The 17,641-nt window shown below is 40.1% G+C and overlaps 1 protein-coding gene across 2 annotated transcripts in view; it reads left to right on the top strand.

Annotated features, from left to right (window-relative positions):
• Positions 1–17,635, top strand: part of pdgfd (platelet derived growth factor d) — a 51,538-nt gene extending 33,903 nt beyond the window's left edge. For both annotated transcript variants that reach the window (XM_010789822.1, XM_010789821.1), the window contains exons 4-7: positions 6,468–6,527; positions 8,428–8,641; positions 13,682–13,899; positions 15,919–17,635. In XM_010789822.1, coding sequence (XP_010788124.1) covers positions 6,468–6,527; positions 8,428–8,641; positions 13,682–13,899; positions 15,919–16,056 — 630 coding nt within the window. In that variant the 3' untranslated portion in view covers positions 16,057–17,635. The remainder of the gene's footprint in view (positions 1–6,467; positions 6,528–8,427; positions 8,642–13,681; positions 13,900–15,918) is intronic.
• Positions 17,636–17,641: the final 6 nt, after the last annotated feature.

Raw genomic sequence — 17,641 nt, 5'->3', positions numbered from 1 at the left:
TGTTCATCTTAGTATTACTTTTTATGCGGCCATTTTAACACGGACATCTTTTGCCGAATACGGTATCGTTCATCAGGTCAAATGGAAACCAACGATGGGTAAAATATGGTCTCTGTGAAATTATTGTCGCAACACTACGGTTTGTCGGCAGTTAAGTCTGACTGTGTGTATGAATTCCCCTTAACCTATACATGGTTCGACAACACACTGTCAGTCTGGTCACTGTATGAAATTCGCCGCGACGTCACACTCGATTGCCCCTTATTTGAGGGCACCTTATCGTTCGGTCGTGACTCGCCAGCCAATTTACGGCGACTTTGTGTGAATTATTTTGTTAACTTGGTGCCGTGAGACCTCTTTTCATATTCGAACCTCTTCAGCGAATAAAATAATTAGACCTGAAGCACACTAATTTTCGTTGGTGCTAGGTAAGCTGGGCTGCGTCAGGGGGCAACAACAACTCGCGGCAACCCCTCGGTTTGTCGCCTAAGACATTTGCCAACTGCAAAAAAAAGTACTGCGTCGTCGCCGACGTGGTGTGTCAGCCCGAGACCCGCCACCTTGTCTCTGCCCTCGTCTTTTTCCTTTGGCCTCGACCTTGGTCTTTTCGAGATCGAGCCTCGATCTTTCCCTTTTTCGCGACCACACTTTCGGCGTATACAGAGAAGGCAGAGAGAGAGACGTGAAGCACAACCTGTGCAGCTCATGTATTGATTCCATCTGATAGCTGCTATAATACAAAACAAAACGTCTGCCTGCTCTCCACAATGATCAATAACAGCAAACAGATGGTCAAAGTAAGGTGCAAATAAACAGAATCACACGAAGCCTGGTTAGTGTTGCCTGACTTTATAAAGGGTGTTTCTTCTTATAAATGTGTGGTTGCCTTCTAGTCACTTTGCTCAGCACTACTGCTTGTAGGCAGGCATGACGAGACTCTTCAGTCGACCCATGTTCAGGGGAGGTGGGTTTAGTTTCCTGCACGCCTCGACGTAAGCGACGCCGCCCCTTAGCTCCGAAGCTCTTGCCTCTAGACCGACAATTTTTTGGAGCTGGAAGTGAACCGTATTCCGGAGCTAAGAGGCGGCGCCGCTGCGGTGTGAACAGGAAAAAACTGTACTTTTCAGGCTCCAGCTCTGAGCCGGAGCTGAAAACGTGTTGGTGTGAAAGGGGCAATAAAAACACGGACAAGGTTGAACCGGTGGCATCGCCTATTATCTGAGAAAGAAAGTCGAAAAAAAGAAAATGTTATGAGCACAGATGGAGTAAAGGCCAAGACAGAGAGAGAAATACTGCATCCTTCACTTTCATGCCATCTCTTTTTACATTATAGCTCCAGCAATAACAGTTACCCAGGCTCTCATCACAATTTGTACTAAAACCTCTACACTTCCCCAGCAAAAACATTTATTTTCTCTCTCCCGAAATACAAAGTTCCAAGACTTTTTACTTGAGTGATAAGCTGTCATCATTCCATGGGTTTTTGTTTGTCAACACTTTATAACTTCCCTACCCTGTCAGATAAATTCATTGGTTTCTGTAGAAGACGTTAACATTAATATAATTTATTTGTTTTGTTTTTAAGCAAATGCCACTCAAACTGGAGTAAATAATTCATTTTTGGAGGATATTACAACTGCAGATCAATACACATTTGTAGTTAACTATTATTTATGGCAGAAGGCCGGTAAGGGATGAGGGATGTAATCACCTACAGTGCCCATGTTTATCATAGTGAAGTAAAATGACTGATTAAGCCTTAGTAGATTTTAAACATCAATATCAGAGAGGAATAAGTTACTTGTATCACGCTTAGCTAACATAGTTATGCATTCTCCTTTAAGCAGAAGTAACAATTCCACAATGTAAAAATACCCAAAAGAAAGTCTTCCCAGTTTTAATTAATCCAAGAAACAGAAGTATTGGATGACAACCATAAGATTGCTATGTTGGGTTAATATTAGTGATGCATTCATGTTTAGGCTACTGTTGGTTGAACTGAAGCAAAGTAGATCAATAATCCTGTTTTTCCCCGTATGTATGTAGTTCACATAATTTACAAAACATTAAAACATCAAACAACAGCAACAAATCCCTATAGTGTATTCTTAATGATGTCCAGACACCAAGATTAAGGTGGCGTCCTTATTGAAGGCAAATCAAATCAAGACAATCACAGAAATGCAGATGACCTCCAAAGCCCCACACCACAACAAATCCACGGGTTGCCATAGCAACATGGCACAAAGTCCTAAGGGCACCACAGCCACAAACGTGTGTGTGTGTGAGACAAATGTGTGTGTGAGATAAATGAGCCCCCAAAGAACCTCTACTGAAACCACCAGCAAGCAACTTCACACTGTTCAACCCAACATGATGACAACAAAGTAAAAGTTCCCCAAACTATAACTCCCTTATCTCTCTCTCTCAGACGTTCTCTCTGCTGCCTTCTCGTCTTCCCTCCCTCCCCTCCTCACCCTTTGTTATTCCTCCTCTGGTCGAATAAACGCAACTCTTTGTAGAATCCAACTCCTGAGGTTTATCTTATTGGATCCGTTTTACCCATTTTTCAAAGAGCCCGTGTTTTTGAGTATGTGTTTATATCACACACACACACACACACACACACACACACACACACACACACACACACACACACACACACACACACACACACACACACACACACACACACACACACACTTTAGCTAGACTGGAGCTGTGTGTGTGGCTTAATTTAGCAGGTCTAATTTGTTCTCTCCAGACCTGTCGAACAGATAAGACGGAGGAGGAGAAGAGGCAGCCAGAGGAAAGGAGGAAGAGCGAGGCAGAGAGAGAATGAGCAGAAGCAGCATTGGAAGGAGAGAACAGGTGTCTGAGATGGTATCAGCATGTCAGCTAATCACTGAAACAACCTGAACTGAGAGCAGCAGACAGAGAGAGGCATGTGTGAGGTAGTGAGCTATGGAATGGACTGTGGTTGACTAGATAAAAAAGAATACATGAGGGGAAGCAAAAAAGTGTCAGTGTGAGATAAAAAAAAAAGGAGAGTGGAGTCACATGAAAGCATACAGGGAAATAAGAGTAAACCCTTGCCATGTCAAAATATGTGTGGGTCTAATTTTAAACCAGAGCAGCCACACTATGAACTCTTATCACGAGTGTGTCAAAATAAGAAAACTGTGTTATTTGAGGCAAAGCAGAGGATGTGAAATGCAGTAAAAATGGCGTTTATTGCTGCCGTTAATGACCTTTTGTGGCTGCTCTTTAATTAGAGGAGCATCGTGTCACTGCAGTGTATGTCTTTTCTCTCTCTTCTTACTAAAACTTTTCAACACATACAGAAATACAGGATAAATAGGAAGTTGTTAAAGTAATGTATTTAAAGCCTGATCAGTTCAACCCCCTTGATGAGCTGTTGATGACAGAGCCCTGATCTGTTTGGTTGAGGAAGCGGTGTCAGTAGAAGCCATGAAGATGAACACTTGTCTTGCTTGTCGTACATAAAGGCGAGTTATCGATGTTTGTGTTGTTGCTGCACTGTTATTGTTGTAACTTAACTGCTGAAGTGCCCATTTACACTTCATTTTCCTTTTCTTCATTTTTAGCCGATACCAAACAGCTTCAGGAGCATGCACACTGAGCTGGAGGTTTACGTAGACCTGCATGTAGCCTGGAAAAACCAAGACAAATAGCAATTAGATTTGTCATCTGACTTATGGAGACACATATATTACATTTTGTCCAAGTGTAAAGTATATTACAAATCCCAATTTTATTCATATTTAAAACACTTGAAATGAAATTGACAGCACATTTCAGAACAGGGCTAAATATCCTTGGACTTTTTTGTCCAATATAAAAACACAGTGCTCCCTCCAACAAATACATATGAGCATTGTCCACAGTCAAACAGAGGCCTTACTCAATATTCTGGTCACTGTTTCTGCCCTAATTCACTATTCTTTGATTCTTTCCAGATCTTGCTTTAAGCCGGTGTGATTTGTCTGCAGTGCAGGTTCAAATCGAGCAATAAGTGCTTCTGATTGCATAAGATAAAGATTTTAGGAACCGTTTGCTTAGAAAGGCTCAATGAAACCTCAAGACTGCACAAAAACATGATATTTATTGTGTAGAGAAGTTGCTCTCAGTTGATCTTTGTAAGGCTTCACAATTGTATAGATTTTGTATTGTGTTTGTTTGTCTCCCATATTGATTTTGGCTGTGTTGGATCATACAAGTAACAATAATGTATTTTTGATGGGTATTCAAGAGAAGTGCTGCTAGCCAGATGCAGCGGGAAATTACGATTGATCAGGAAATAGGATCCAAGCTAGTTCCCAGAATCCCATAGTCATTCAACATGTGTGATTCTCATACTGAATGGAGATTCCTCAGAATTTCACACAAAATGATACCAACAACACCCCATTGTGTGAGCATCTACTAACTTCAAGGTCCTTTGGCACTAAGATAGATAACCGGTCATGCGGAGTAAAAGTGGACAGGGATATGCTCTTGCCTTCCTCCCCATCTACCCCACACCTAACCCTCAGACACTGAAGTGTCCAACTGTACAAAATGGGGGTTGAAAAGGGCAGCTCCCTGGTGTCCCCTCCACTAGACTGCAACTGTAAATAACAATCTATTCCCTCACCACCGGAGAATATGGCAACCTCACCAGCAATATTATTTTTCAGCCTCCTAAACAAATATTATACATGATATTTTTTTCAAAGTTGACTCAAAAACAATTCAGCTACAGAATTAGCTTCTTAGCAACTTCATTGCGAAAGCACTAGGATGGGTTAAATGCAGAGGTCCAATTGCACTGTGTGTGCTGTGTGCATGGACATGTGTGTGACAAATAAAGAGGGTTTTATCCTCCGATTCTAATCTAATCTTCATAAAAAATCCATTTATGACTACTACATATCTAAATGCTACATTAACATGTATATACTGCTTGGTTTAGCAAAACTGTAAGCAGTGAATCTGAGGTTTAAAAGGGTTTCCTCACTCATAGCCTGTTTTGTCTGAAAACTCTGCTTCACTAAGGCTTGTCTATAAACCTTAAGCCTCAGACAGGTAGAGAGCGGCTCAGGCCCAACCCATGCAAGACAACATTTCCATTCAACTAAAACTAGAGATAAAAATGTGATTCGTAATTTGAGAGGGAAAAAGTTTGGTACTGTAGCTGGCAGGGACTTCAGACTGATCAGAGGTTTACAGTCCTCCCTCCTAATGTTCTGTCTCATAAACCTTTTTCCAACCATAAGTGTCCCAGATGTGTTTGATGAAGCATTTAACCTTAAAAGGAAATGAGACAAGGAATCTGTAAACATGCATTTACTCGCACAAACCTTCTGAACTCAATCGCAGCTGGCTTGGATGTACAAGTGCATTTATCCAAAGGCTACATCTGTTTAACAAAAACTTTCGCACACAGACAAGCGTTGATGCCAATTATATTATATTAGCACGCGTGCACACACACACACACACACACACACACACACTGAGGGCACGGTGTCTTTGAAGTGCGTTTGAGAAAGATTTACTGTTCCATATTGACCGCGGATGGTATTTAAGACTCTAAAAGAGATTGGAGTGCCAGTTGAGTTGATGTACTGTGTGTGTGTGTGTGTGTGTGTGTGTGTGTGTGTGTGTGTGTGTGTGTGTAAATAATTTGTGCATGTGTGCCAAATATGTCAGTCTGATGAGTGTTTTTATGATCTAAACATGCTTTGACCAGTCTGACTGCTTCCACAAACACACAGAAAGGCATGCTGGGACCGGCTTCACTGGAAATTCTTTTAGGATCATACTGACAGTCAGTCAGCCAGCTACAGACAGATACCTGAGAATCTTGGATAACCGTACATAACATGTTGAGCTCCACCCAAGACAACTATTTTGAGATAAAGGGAAAATGAGCATTTGAGTGATATATAGAATTAATTTGCCTTAGGCTGCACCTTGGAACTTTTTACATGTGGATTCATTTCTGTTTTTTAACCTCAGACGTCACTCACAGTAACTGTAATCAAATATTATGTACCATATGAATGCCATGTTTGAGAAATGAAAAATCAAGTGGCTAAATAACTAAAGTGCAACAATGTTTTTGCGTCCGTGGGCTATCTAACAGAACAGATACACTTTTACTTTCAAAGCTGTTTCAGCAACAACAGGACTTTTGTGCAGAGCAGAGCAAAAACCTGTAGGTCATACGCCCTAACACAGGATCATGATTATATTATTCTCACCTAAATCATATACACAGTTGCTTTGGGAACTATTGGCAAATGCTTTATTTTACCTTAAGTCCTCAATCATTCATAATCTCAAGTTATCTGAAAAACCACTTGACCTTTTTTTAAAAAGGTACTCAATTCATTTGGTGTCTCAATGTCTGCTCAATTGACCAACTGATGAATGGTTATTCCTGTGTCCCTCTCCTGCAGTATGAATCTCCCCGGCCTGCGTCCAACACCAACTGGGAGGCCGTCACCATGCTCATGTCGGTGAGTCATGCACATTCGCACTTTATAAATAGTTATATATTAAAATAAAATATAAAAATGTATGATGATCTCAGCCAAAGATATCAGAGATATTTTTTCCGCAAAAAAAAGAGCCATCAAATTAGCCATTTAAAATACAAATACATATATTGGTATAAATGTGTCTTTAGTAGTTATATAAAACATAAAAATAAATGTACAGCTAGGAAAATCTTATCACCATCTTCAGTGTTTTTTGAAGACCTTTAATTCCTTTGTTCCAAACTACGTTTTGATAACTGCATATACCATTATAGAAAAAATAATGTGATATTTCAAAACCAACAGCCAACCTGCCTTCCAACCATGTCAGCTCACATATAAGTGTGTTCTTAAGCACAGCAGGGAACAATGGCTACACTAATGAATATGACAAATGGGCCATTTGCATAGGCTAACCCACACAGAATGCATTCATGCATTTATATACTTGAGCATGAAGCCTAAGATTTAAAATGGCATGCTTCTATAGTCTAATGTTTTTATACATCAGTGTAATCTGTGTGTGTTCGTGTATAAGAGTAGTGGGGTTCAGTGACATATGTGACCGTAATAATTAGTATGCGTTGGGCGTTTTTCTGCATGGATTGATGATGGTTAAATGTGTGTGTGGGTGTATGTTTTCCATGGTTATGTATGTCACTGCCAGTAGAGATGGGAGTCAAATGTAGTCTCCTCCATTTTATATTCAAATGGCCCTGAACTAATTTGTAATCATGAGTTTCTCCCTGGGATTTGTGATAATTTTACATGAGGGTTCCTGGTTTTTCCTTAAATCAGAAAATACAAATAGCGATATATTCATTTTTTCATCTCTTCACCTCTCATTGGTTTTCAAAATTCCTGACTCATAATGTAAAACAAACAAAAACATTTACAATTTATAGTGGAAATAAAAAATAAAAAATTGTATCAGATGGCAATATTTCGTTTATTTGAAAAATAATCTAATTGAGCATTTGACTTGTCTTATGTGGTGCCATAACAGGGTTTACATACACACATTTATTGCAAACAATATCATAAAACGTTGATTTCAATGTATACTTATTAATGTATTGAACTTAGCTCTTACAATAAATGTTAACTTTGAAACTAAGTGTGAAGCTGACAATTGAGCAGCCCGACCAAGCAAGGAGGCAGAGGCAGAACGTCCAAAATACAACCCGGTGTGGGCATTTATTAAATCATAAATATATGACACAGCCTCAATCTGCTGCCCACGTGAACACAGTCACCAGCCACCACAAGGATCTCACACACACTACCAGCCTCTAACAAGAAAACGGCACCTAAATACACACACACAGACTAACAAGACACAGGTGAGGGGGGGAGCAATTAGACACAGGTGGGGGGGAGGAGACAACACAGGGCACCAGGTGCACACAATCCAGCAACAGACAAGGGGAAAGGGGAACACTTTTCAGAATAAAACCAGGAAAGAGAGACAGACAAACTAGTTACATCAATTACATATATTCCCATGCTTCCTGTGCAATGTTTTTAGTGCTATATTACCCGTAACGGAGGCCGAGATCTACGGGCCCAGAGATCACCTCCGTAACACTAAGTCTTAGTAAACTTCAGTTTTCATGTTAGTCTCCATCTCAGCTGCATCTCTGTGTATACAGCTGCTGCGTGAGTTGTCCCCTCGCTGTCCAGTAACTTTTAAATGAGGTCACACTTTATTTCTATAAGCATAATAATGGTGGAACAAACTAACACATTTCAAGGAGCTTTTGACACATAGCTCATGTGCTGTTGGTATTAATGTATGAATGAACAATTGCTGAAGTAAGAATGTGCCTAAATGAATATTATAACTGGTCATTTTGTCTTTGACTTTTGTTATCTGCAGGACAATGCTGAAGGGCAGATGCCAGTGGCAGTCACCGAGGTTCCATTCTCATTGGAGGATTTGGACCGGACCATTGCTGCCTTTGAAACCGTAGAGCAGCTGTTCAGGTCGCTCAGCCCAGACACCTGGAGACAGGACCTGGACAGCATCTACACTCAAACACACATACACTATAGATCCAGGGCCTATCATCTGGCAAGCAGACAGAATAAAGGTAAGATATACTTTACATCTCCAAAGTTTATTAGCCATACATTAAACTGTCCAACAAATAAATATAAATAATCTTGAAGAGATTCAGTTTAGACACAATGAAAGCAAACATACACTGTCCTTGCATGACAATAATCAGTTTCACCGTCAATAATATAAGTGCTGACACCAGAATTAGCTGACACATTACAAGATAGTTTAAAAAACCAAACTGAAATTCAACACTATGCAAAAAAGTACACATTTGTTGGATAATATCAAACTATAAACAAATAAAAAGTCAACATTTAAGGAAGGCTTCAGTTCTGCAGCATTTAAATAGTCATACATGTACCATGTCCCTACAATATGTGTACATCCAGCAGATTTGCATATCACCTAGTATACAAAAGATGAAAATGAAAAACTAATTATGTGAAATGTAAAATATTGCCTAAATGGTGAAGTGTAAAAAGGCTGTAAAATGAGTGAATGGAGATAATAACGCAAAATGTGGTTTTTAATGTGATTGAAAATCCCAAAGATAATACCAGGGAGAAAATTGTTCAGACATAAAAATGTAATTTGGGGTTTTAGTTTTTCCCTTGACGAAATGATCATATGCATCAATCTGATTCTCAAGCACATGCAGAGATGTTTTTCTTTGAATGTAATGAGACGTTCAATACAAATCCTGACTACAGGTCCAGTATTCACACATAAAGTCAGTAAAGTTCATGCAGGACGATTAGAGTGGTGTCTTTTGATCCCATTTGATTGTGCTACAGATGGTGATCCTCCACAACTCTGCTGCACTCACAGTATTTCTCTGCAGACTGGTGCAGTCACTGGTACAGTAGCTGGTGTAATAGAGGGGGGGGGGAGAGCGTGATGCCTCGTGCTGTCCAAGGATGAGCCACACAACATGAGGCCCATTCTTACATATTGCGCCTTACATAACACTCAGTGGTACAACATTGCAGCGGACAAAGTTAACGGCTCGGTCATTTTAAAGGGAAGTAAGTCTGGGATGGAGCCATATTACTGCTTTGAGGTGAAACATTTACAGAAATGGAGAAAGACAATTGGCTTAAAAGAACATTCAGATGATTCTGGATGTGAAAGCACTTTTTGAACTTGAAAGGTAGACATATATAAAAGTAAAATGTAAATGTTTGCCCTTTTTCTAGTATTTAGAAATATAAAACATCAATAGTAAAAAAAAAAAGGAAGCAGCTCCTGCTGAGTGGTGATGCAACGACTGTAGCCTGACTACAGTCGTTGCATCATCAAATGAGCAGTTTGCCCTCTCGTGGGTTGAAAAGTGAGTCACTGATTGATTTAAGGTGACACGGAAACAGCGGGTTCAACGCAATTCTGGACCTGGAGTCACTGACGCAATAGATGTTGCCTAGAAATACACAGAGCGGATGTCTTAACACGAATATGCTTATCACACACAGACGTCACACAATCATGGGGCATGAGTGTGTCCAGTAAAATGACTTTTAAACGAGTGCTTTTCACTCCGTCTCTCACCTGTTCCTCCGTATCTCTCTCTCCCTCTTTCTACCCAGTGGCCCTCCTGTACCTTAGTAAACATTTGTGCCTGACAGCAAATCTATTTCTATTTATCAGTGCATGCTTGTGCTGGCAGGCATTAAAAGCTCTATATATTGGGAGTTTGTGCGTGCTGCAGCACTACAGAAAGGTGCATATGGTACAGTAGGTGCTGCAGGTATTTCATCCACGGTACGACGTAGCTTTCTCTAATTGGAAATTCAACCTGTGCAGCGAAGCAGAAATGTGCCTCAGTCAGCAGCTTAGCTTTGTTTTCATTAGGAGACACACACTCAGTAGCTCACGCCCACCTTTGTTCCCATGAAGGACAGTAAGCCTTATTATAATATAAATTGGGATACTTTTAAGTCCAAGTAACTAACACATATATAATTGATGAACAATAATAACACAAACCCTTGTCGACAACTTTAGGGCAGAAACTTATTTGATCATTTTCCCTTTTTCATGTTGGTTGCTGTTTGAACAACATGGCACTTTCTGCAGTCGTGCTTTCTCTGGGTCTTGCTGTCCCTGTCTGTCGTTTCTCCTCCACACGCTGACAGGGTTCCACGCCACTGCCTTTCTGAGATTACACTTATTCCCCTTAAAGAGACACAAGCTCGGCCATGCAAGCGCAGGAACACGAACAGTATACACCCCAACACATTCAGGCATGACGTGTGCCTTTGTCTTCACTGATACAGCGTAAAAATGCATTACACACACACACACACACACACACACACACACACACACACACACACACACACACACACACACACACACACACACACACACACACACACACACACACACACACATATATTTTTCACAACAAAGGAAAAAGCAGCAAACAAAAATCTAAAATTTGTTTTTGAGACAAAGTATTTAGCTCCTCCTGCATTTGCTGTATTTTGAAGAAAAANCAGTGGTGTAGTTAATAAAACATAATAATATCAAACATAATATGACTATTAACTTTATTGTGAAATTAAAACAGAACGGTAAAGAAAAATACAGTTTCAATCTCGATTTGAAGCTTATGCATTGTACCATGAACCTGTATATACCTGTAACAGTCAACTGCATGAGGAGTTGGAAAGGTAGTAAATAATATCTTTAAAAACTACAACAAAATCCCTTTCTATCAGCTGTGCACCCTTATGGTCTACCGATTGGATCAAATATAAAAGTCAGCCGAATTAGTGTTGATACTGTAAGGAGACTTATTGTGTGAAAATAAATGGAAGATGTTGTTTAATTGCTAATATATTTATGATCCACGTCACGTATTCAGTTTTGGCTGCATTTCTTACAGTTTGTCAAAAGGTCTTCTGATCAGGGCTCTATAAATAAATATCTACGGCAGATATGTAATATTTAATGCAGCCGAACCGTGTATTACAATGCCGTTATGTGATGACTTCCAAAGAGAAAAGCAAGAACACTCGGAATAAAGTATTATTTTAAAAAGATGTTTTTCCGATTTCATATCGGATAAACACCATATCCCGACATGCATTGCGGCGATGTTTTAGCCTATCAAAACCTCTGTAAAAAGAAAGGTGTCTCTCAGAATCGAAAGAGAAAAACCTATGGGAAAAACACAAAAGCATTGTGCACAATTTAAACCAATAAATGTCGTATAATTAACAAGGATAAACTGATGTTTTTTAGTTGATGAGTACTGCAGATATCACTGTTAAATCATTTGATCATTGGTTTTATTATGAAAACGTTGAGACCGGAAATACTGTTTTCACCCCGTAACTTTACATGGAGGCTGTCGCATACCTCAAATCATCTTCGTAATATCTATCAAACTATAGGTCCTACATATCGACTGGACGTGGATTCTAAAAGTACAATATACACTTCTCGCTAGAAATCTAATCAAAAAGCGTTTTAATGCCCAAACTATCCAACAATTTAGGGTTTTACAGAAAGGGTTACTTGTGAATAAACAACCATCTGTAACGTTAGCATTCAACGGGAACACTAGAGGGTGAATACTTTAAAACGTAATTATAGGACGTATTAAGCGATTGAACAAACGACATATTTGGTCGTAATAAGGGCCTGAACAATCGGCCCATTTGGTCGTATGAGTTGGAGGACTTGTTGGAAAAGCACGGTGATCAAGGGCTTAAAATCAACCATTCATGTTGACTAATGACTCTACTCACAATCCACCAATGTTTTGTTATGTTTTTCTTAAACTTAACACTAATCAAGTTTATTGTGATAGACATAATGTGGCTCACGCCTATATTGATTGTGTGTTACTATGTCATCAAGCTGTTTTGAGTCCTAATGGGATCCTCCTAGAAAAAGTCTCTAGAGTTTATTTGCAGAACAAACCGGGATCAGGAATACCTATATCACGGTTAACGTAAACTTTATTCCTCTAATCAGCAAATGAGCAACTTCACAGCGATAAACAATGCTGTGTTTTCACATAAATAATTCCTTATTATTGGAATGTATGCAGAAGTCACTACCGAATATAAAATCATGTTGTTTAGAGTTTCCAATTCAGAGACGGATGCATTTTGTTATCAAAAAATGCTGCCATTTTGCATAACTTATATATGTATTGTTCTATCCACAGATGAAAGTAAACATCTTAAAGCTTAGAGGTTTAACTAGTATTGTAGAATCGCAAAATAACTTTTACAATGGCATTGTGTGATCACCACCCATTTTTTCCCATATTATTTATGCCCTCTAATTTATTTTCTGTCTCCAGAAACCCATTTCTCTTTTAAACCACCTGAGCAACAATATGTAATTCTGCTGATATAGTTAGTGGTCTCTAATGACAATACTAGTGTAACATAGAACCAGGACATATTTGAATCAAGATTATGGTTCAGGAGCTCCTGCTTTCCCCTCTAGACTGGAGTGGAGTCTCATAATTCCCTTCAGCTTGTCCTGTAATCCTTTCGGTTCTCTTGAAATTAGTTTTGCACCATTACAGGAGGCCAATGAACAAAGGTCCACACACACAGAGTCATTTTCTCCAAAGTGGTGACAGGAAGACTGCGGTCAATACATTCAATGTACTGTACAATCAATTAATGACCCCTGCGTCCTTCTATGGCTTATGTTCTCTCTTCCTGCATCTTTGTGTCTGTCTTCTCTCTATCTGTTCCTGAGCAGTCAATTTCTGTTGCAATTGTACTCGTATCTAAAAACTATCCCCCCGCCTTTCAACCATTTTCATTCAATCAATGCAGGCCATATTTTCTACAAGAATTGCTGCTACTTTGCTTTTCTCATCCCTATAATCCTTCCATCTCTTGCTCCATTATGTCACACATTTGTATTATTGAAGATGCTAAGCAATTGGCAACCAGGAATGAAATCAAAATGGCTTTTTGTCTCCTTCACACTTCCTTTTAGTGGACTCCAAAACAGACACATCAAAAGGGAAACTTAATAAACAAAAACTGAACTAATTGCCTTATCTGCTCTCTTTTTCTGACGCACTGTCCAGTTGATCTGAACCGCCTTTATGACGACGTCAAGCGCTACAGCTGTACGCCTCGGAATTACTCGGTGAACCTGAGAGAGGAGCTGAGGGCCACCAACGCCGTCTTCTTCCCCCGATGTCTGCTGCTCAAACGCTGTGGAGGCAACTGTGGCTGCGGAACGGAGAACTGGAACAACGGCTGTACCTGTCAGGCCTCCAAGACGACTCTCAAACTACACGAGGTAGACACACACACACACTCACTCACACACTTCTGTCTTGTGTCCTGGGGTATTTGGTACACGGTGTGCGAAAGGAAGCATCATCAAATTCTCCAGCAGAAAATTGGAAAGTAATGAAATGATAAATGAAATAACATTACCAGTGATTCTGTAGCTGCTTTCATAATTAAACAACATTGTGAGCATGGTGGATCCCTGACCTTGCTGAAGCATAGGAAAAAAGTACAAGATGTTAGGCTGTGACCTTTGCTAATTCATATTTGCTGACAAGAACATGGTTAGGATGCATGATGATTATTCCCTTTTTTATCCTTCGCCTTGATAGGGAAAAATAACCTCTGGTCAACTGATCTGGAATGAGAGCATTAATTCAGTCAAACAGCTTTGCTTTTACAGGAGGTAGTTATTTTTTGCTTTAGATAGCACTCCCAAAGTCTGTATGCTAGTGTGAGCTGAGGCCCTTTCATTAATGTGACAGTTTATAGTTGATCTGTGCTGGAAGCGTTACAGAAAAGTGATGCGTGGGCTTTTTCCAACATGAGCCTTACATGTGACATTTCTGGCACATTTTAGGTGTACTTGAAAGGGGCTAAAAAGATGGTGTGAGAGTTAGTGAGTGAGAAGGAGAGAGATGTTGGGTGTGCAAAGGAAGGCGCTGCATCAACAATGAAGCAGCAATGCACCAGAAGCCTCACAAATTCTCTCTCCAATCTCTCTCATTGCATTGTTAGCATTGTATCACTCTGTCTGTCTCTCTAGACTGCCATCATCCTTTCATTTTCCCCAATTCCCATTTTCAATGTATCCCTTTGCAATGCACCATTATTGTTCTTTAAGCCTGTCATTCATTCTTTTCTCACTCTTCCCTCCATCTCTTTGTGTCTTTGTTCTTGTATAGCTTCATTATTGAAACATGGTCCGCAGGGTTTCTCTCTCTCTGTCTCTCTCTCCCTTGCTGTCCTTACTAAATAAATGTAGACAAAAGTGGGATTCGGGTTGTAATTGTATGTGTATGTAAGCCGGTGTGTATGTAAGCGTTGAAAATATAGTGTTTTGTATATATTGTACATGCGGAAAATAGCTTACAAGTTTTCATGTGTGTGTGGTTTTGTGTTCTTGTGTGTGTTTGTAAGAGATTTCCGTCCTACTTTCCTCTCCCCTTGTAGGCTGTTAGACCTGTACCTGCTTCCTTCACTGACTTCACTTCTTAAGGAACACATTATTACTCACACTATTGTTTCAGTGCCGGGAAGCCCTGACATAAATCATGGGCAGTTTTGCTTTCACTGAGCTTTGGAGAACAAATTGACTGCATCAGTTGTGGAACAATTTGTACTTCTAGCCAACAATCTACAACACAGTCAGTAAGAGGGAAACACCGACTTATTCCAACTATAAAATCAACTCCCTCCCTAGTACTTATAACCTCTAATATTTTTTATGAAAATGTCAACTTTTTTGATATAATGTAAAACAGCAAACTGTTTGTCTGTTTTTATCTGTGATTGCTGTGCACACTGTACATATGTTTGGTGTGTTATCTGAGATACTGCAAACCATTTTCTATTTCACAATCAGCACGGTTCCTTGGCAACCTGTCCTGCATTTTCTCCCAATGGGAACAAGTCCAAGTTTCCCTGATAAAAATATGAAGGAATGAATGTTGAAATAGTACAGTGTGGTGATTTATGATTAACAAGATAAAGGGTGGATGTGTAATTGTTGTCTCCTGGCCGCCACTGTTTCACAGTACAACAATGCACTTTAGAAACCTTGCCTGCTATCTAATCTGTATTTTACTTGCTTCAGTATGAAGTTATTTGTTCTTATTTTCATCAGCATTTCTCATGTCCTTCACTTTTTCAAATTGGATTTTTTTGGCGTCAGCTACAATGAGCTGATAAGTATTGTCAACACCTACCCACAGACCCCTTCCCGTAACACTAACCCTCCAGGCAAAAGTAAATCAATGTTATCACCGCCCCTCTTCATCCTTGCTCTCTTATCCCACTCCTGTAGGTGCTGAAGTACGCCCCAGAGGTCAGTCTGCATCAGCGCCATCGGAGGCCGGTGAAGGTGCGCTGGGTCATAGATGAGATCTTCCTCACACACCATGAAAAGTGTGAGTGTGCGTGTCCCTCCCAGCCCCCCCGCTGAGACACCCAGCCTGGGAGGAGCATCAGGAAATGATGGACAAGTTTCTTTTTTATACATGTTTTGCAAACGGACTACTTATAATTACAGCAACGCAGACACACATGCAGCAAAGAAGAAGGCAACAATCTGACAAACGCTGCTCGCATCGTACACAGGGACAGTTGTTCGTGCATGTACAGTTAATGCATTTACAGCCACATTTGTAAATGTTAAGACACATATGTTCTTATTTAAATTTCCTGGAACTTGGAGTCTTAAGTTTTCCCTATTGTTCCCTCAAAAAAATGTATACAGAATAAATACCATACCAAACTATGTGAGAATACACCAACACCGCATCAAATTTACATTCTGATTTACGAGTTTAAAAGATGCAAATGTGAATTTAAATGTAACTGTATGCAACTGCTGTGTTAACAGTATTCATTCCTGTTTCATGTTTATGTGTTTGCATTTCTGCTTGATATCAAAAGGGTATTTGCAGAAACTTCAATCCCTCTGCCAGGAGCATGCTGAGATGAGTGAGCGTAAGACAGAAGGAGGGAGGGAGAAGGGTTGGAGGAAGCGTAAACTAAAATAACACTTTATCTCAATGTGAAATAAGGCTAACCACAACCCTCCAGAACCTACTTGCACACCAGCACACATTCACACTCCAGGCAAAAGTATATTAGCTTTACTGAATTCTTCACATTTCTTGCTTTTTTTGTGCATACATTCCTGACTGCATACATTCAGGCTTCTCTTTGTCTGTCCTTCCATCCATAGGCTCTCTGCTCCTCGTGTTTCTTTCTCCCCGACTCCATGCACACACACTTTCTCTCCCTTCATCACTCACTTTCACAACACATCAAAAGAGATGTCAGATGAAGCTGTTGCGCTTTGCCTACTTTTCTATGCGTTCCTGGCATTCCCACTGCTAACCGGAATTCTGCTAACACGAATAAAACCATGATCCTCAAGCTCTGAAAACATGAGGGGAAAAAGCTATTTTTTTTAAGGAGAGGCTGCTCACAGAAAATAGACAATCAAGCCAGCTATTTGTAGATTACCAGCACTTCTAGATGAGAGATGAGAGCGGAGCCACTTTGCAGATGCAATATAAAAGATTGCAGCTACTCTAGGCGTTTCAATCAGCATGTTTATATATTCAGCTAGCCTGATTTTTTTTTGTCAAACTGCTTTTTACCTTCTCGCAAAGATGCTAACATGTATCAACCAACTCTGCAGCGGCACCACAGTGAAAAAGATCTGTGGGAATTAGACTAATGTTCTTGGTCTCTGCTGAAAATATAAATTGAGTGTGGTGGTGAGAGAGAGGGCTGTGTGTTACCGCTCAGGAAGAGGTCCTTTTGTTTAAAGGGTGGGGGGGTTACCAACAGTCTGCGAAAGCTGGCAGCCGATACAACCAGGGGAATGGTGAGCATGTGACCGTGCTCGCAAGTGCATATGTGAGTGTGTGCAGGTAGCTGGAGTATCAAAGTAATAGAGCAAGAATTCAAAGTAACTGCTTATCATTTCCAAACACATGATCCAGCTGTGCGGAATCAAACACAGCAGCGTTAGTCATCTCTCCATCATCACC

Source organism: Notothenia coriiceps, unplaced genomic scaffold (genome assembly GCF_000735185.1).
Source record: "Notothenia coriiceps isolate Sejong01 unplaced genomic scaffold, NC01 NC01_scaffold00033416, whole genome shotgun sequence".
Taxonomy (NCBI): Eukaryota; Metazoa; Chordata; class Actinopteri; order Perciformes; family Nototheniidae; genus Notothenia; species Notothenia coriiceps.
Note: the sequence above shows the minus strand (reverse complement) of the source record. Positions and strands in the feature narration are given on the sequence as shown.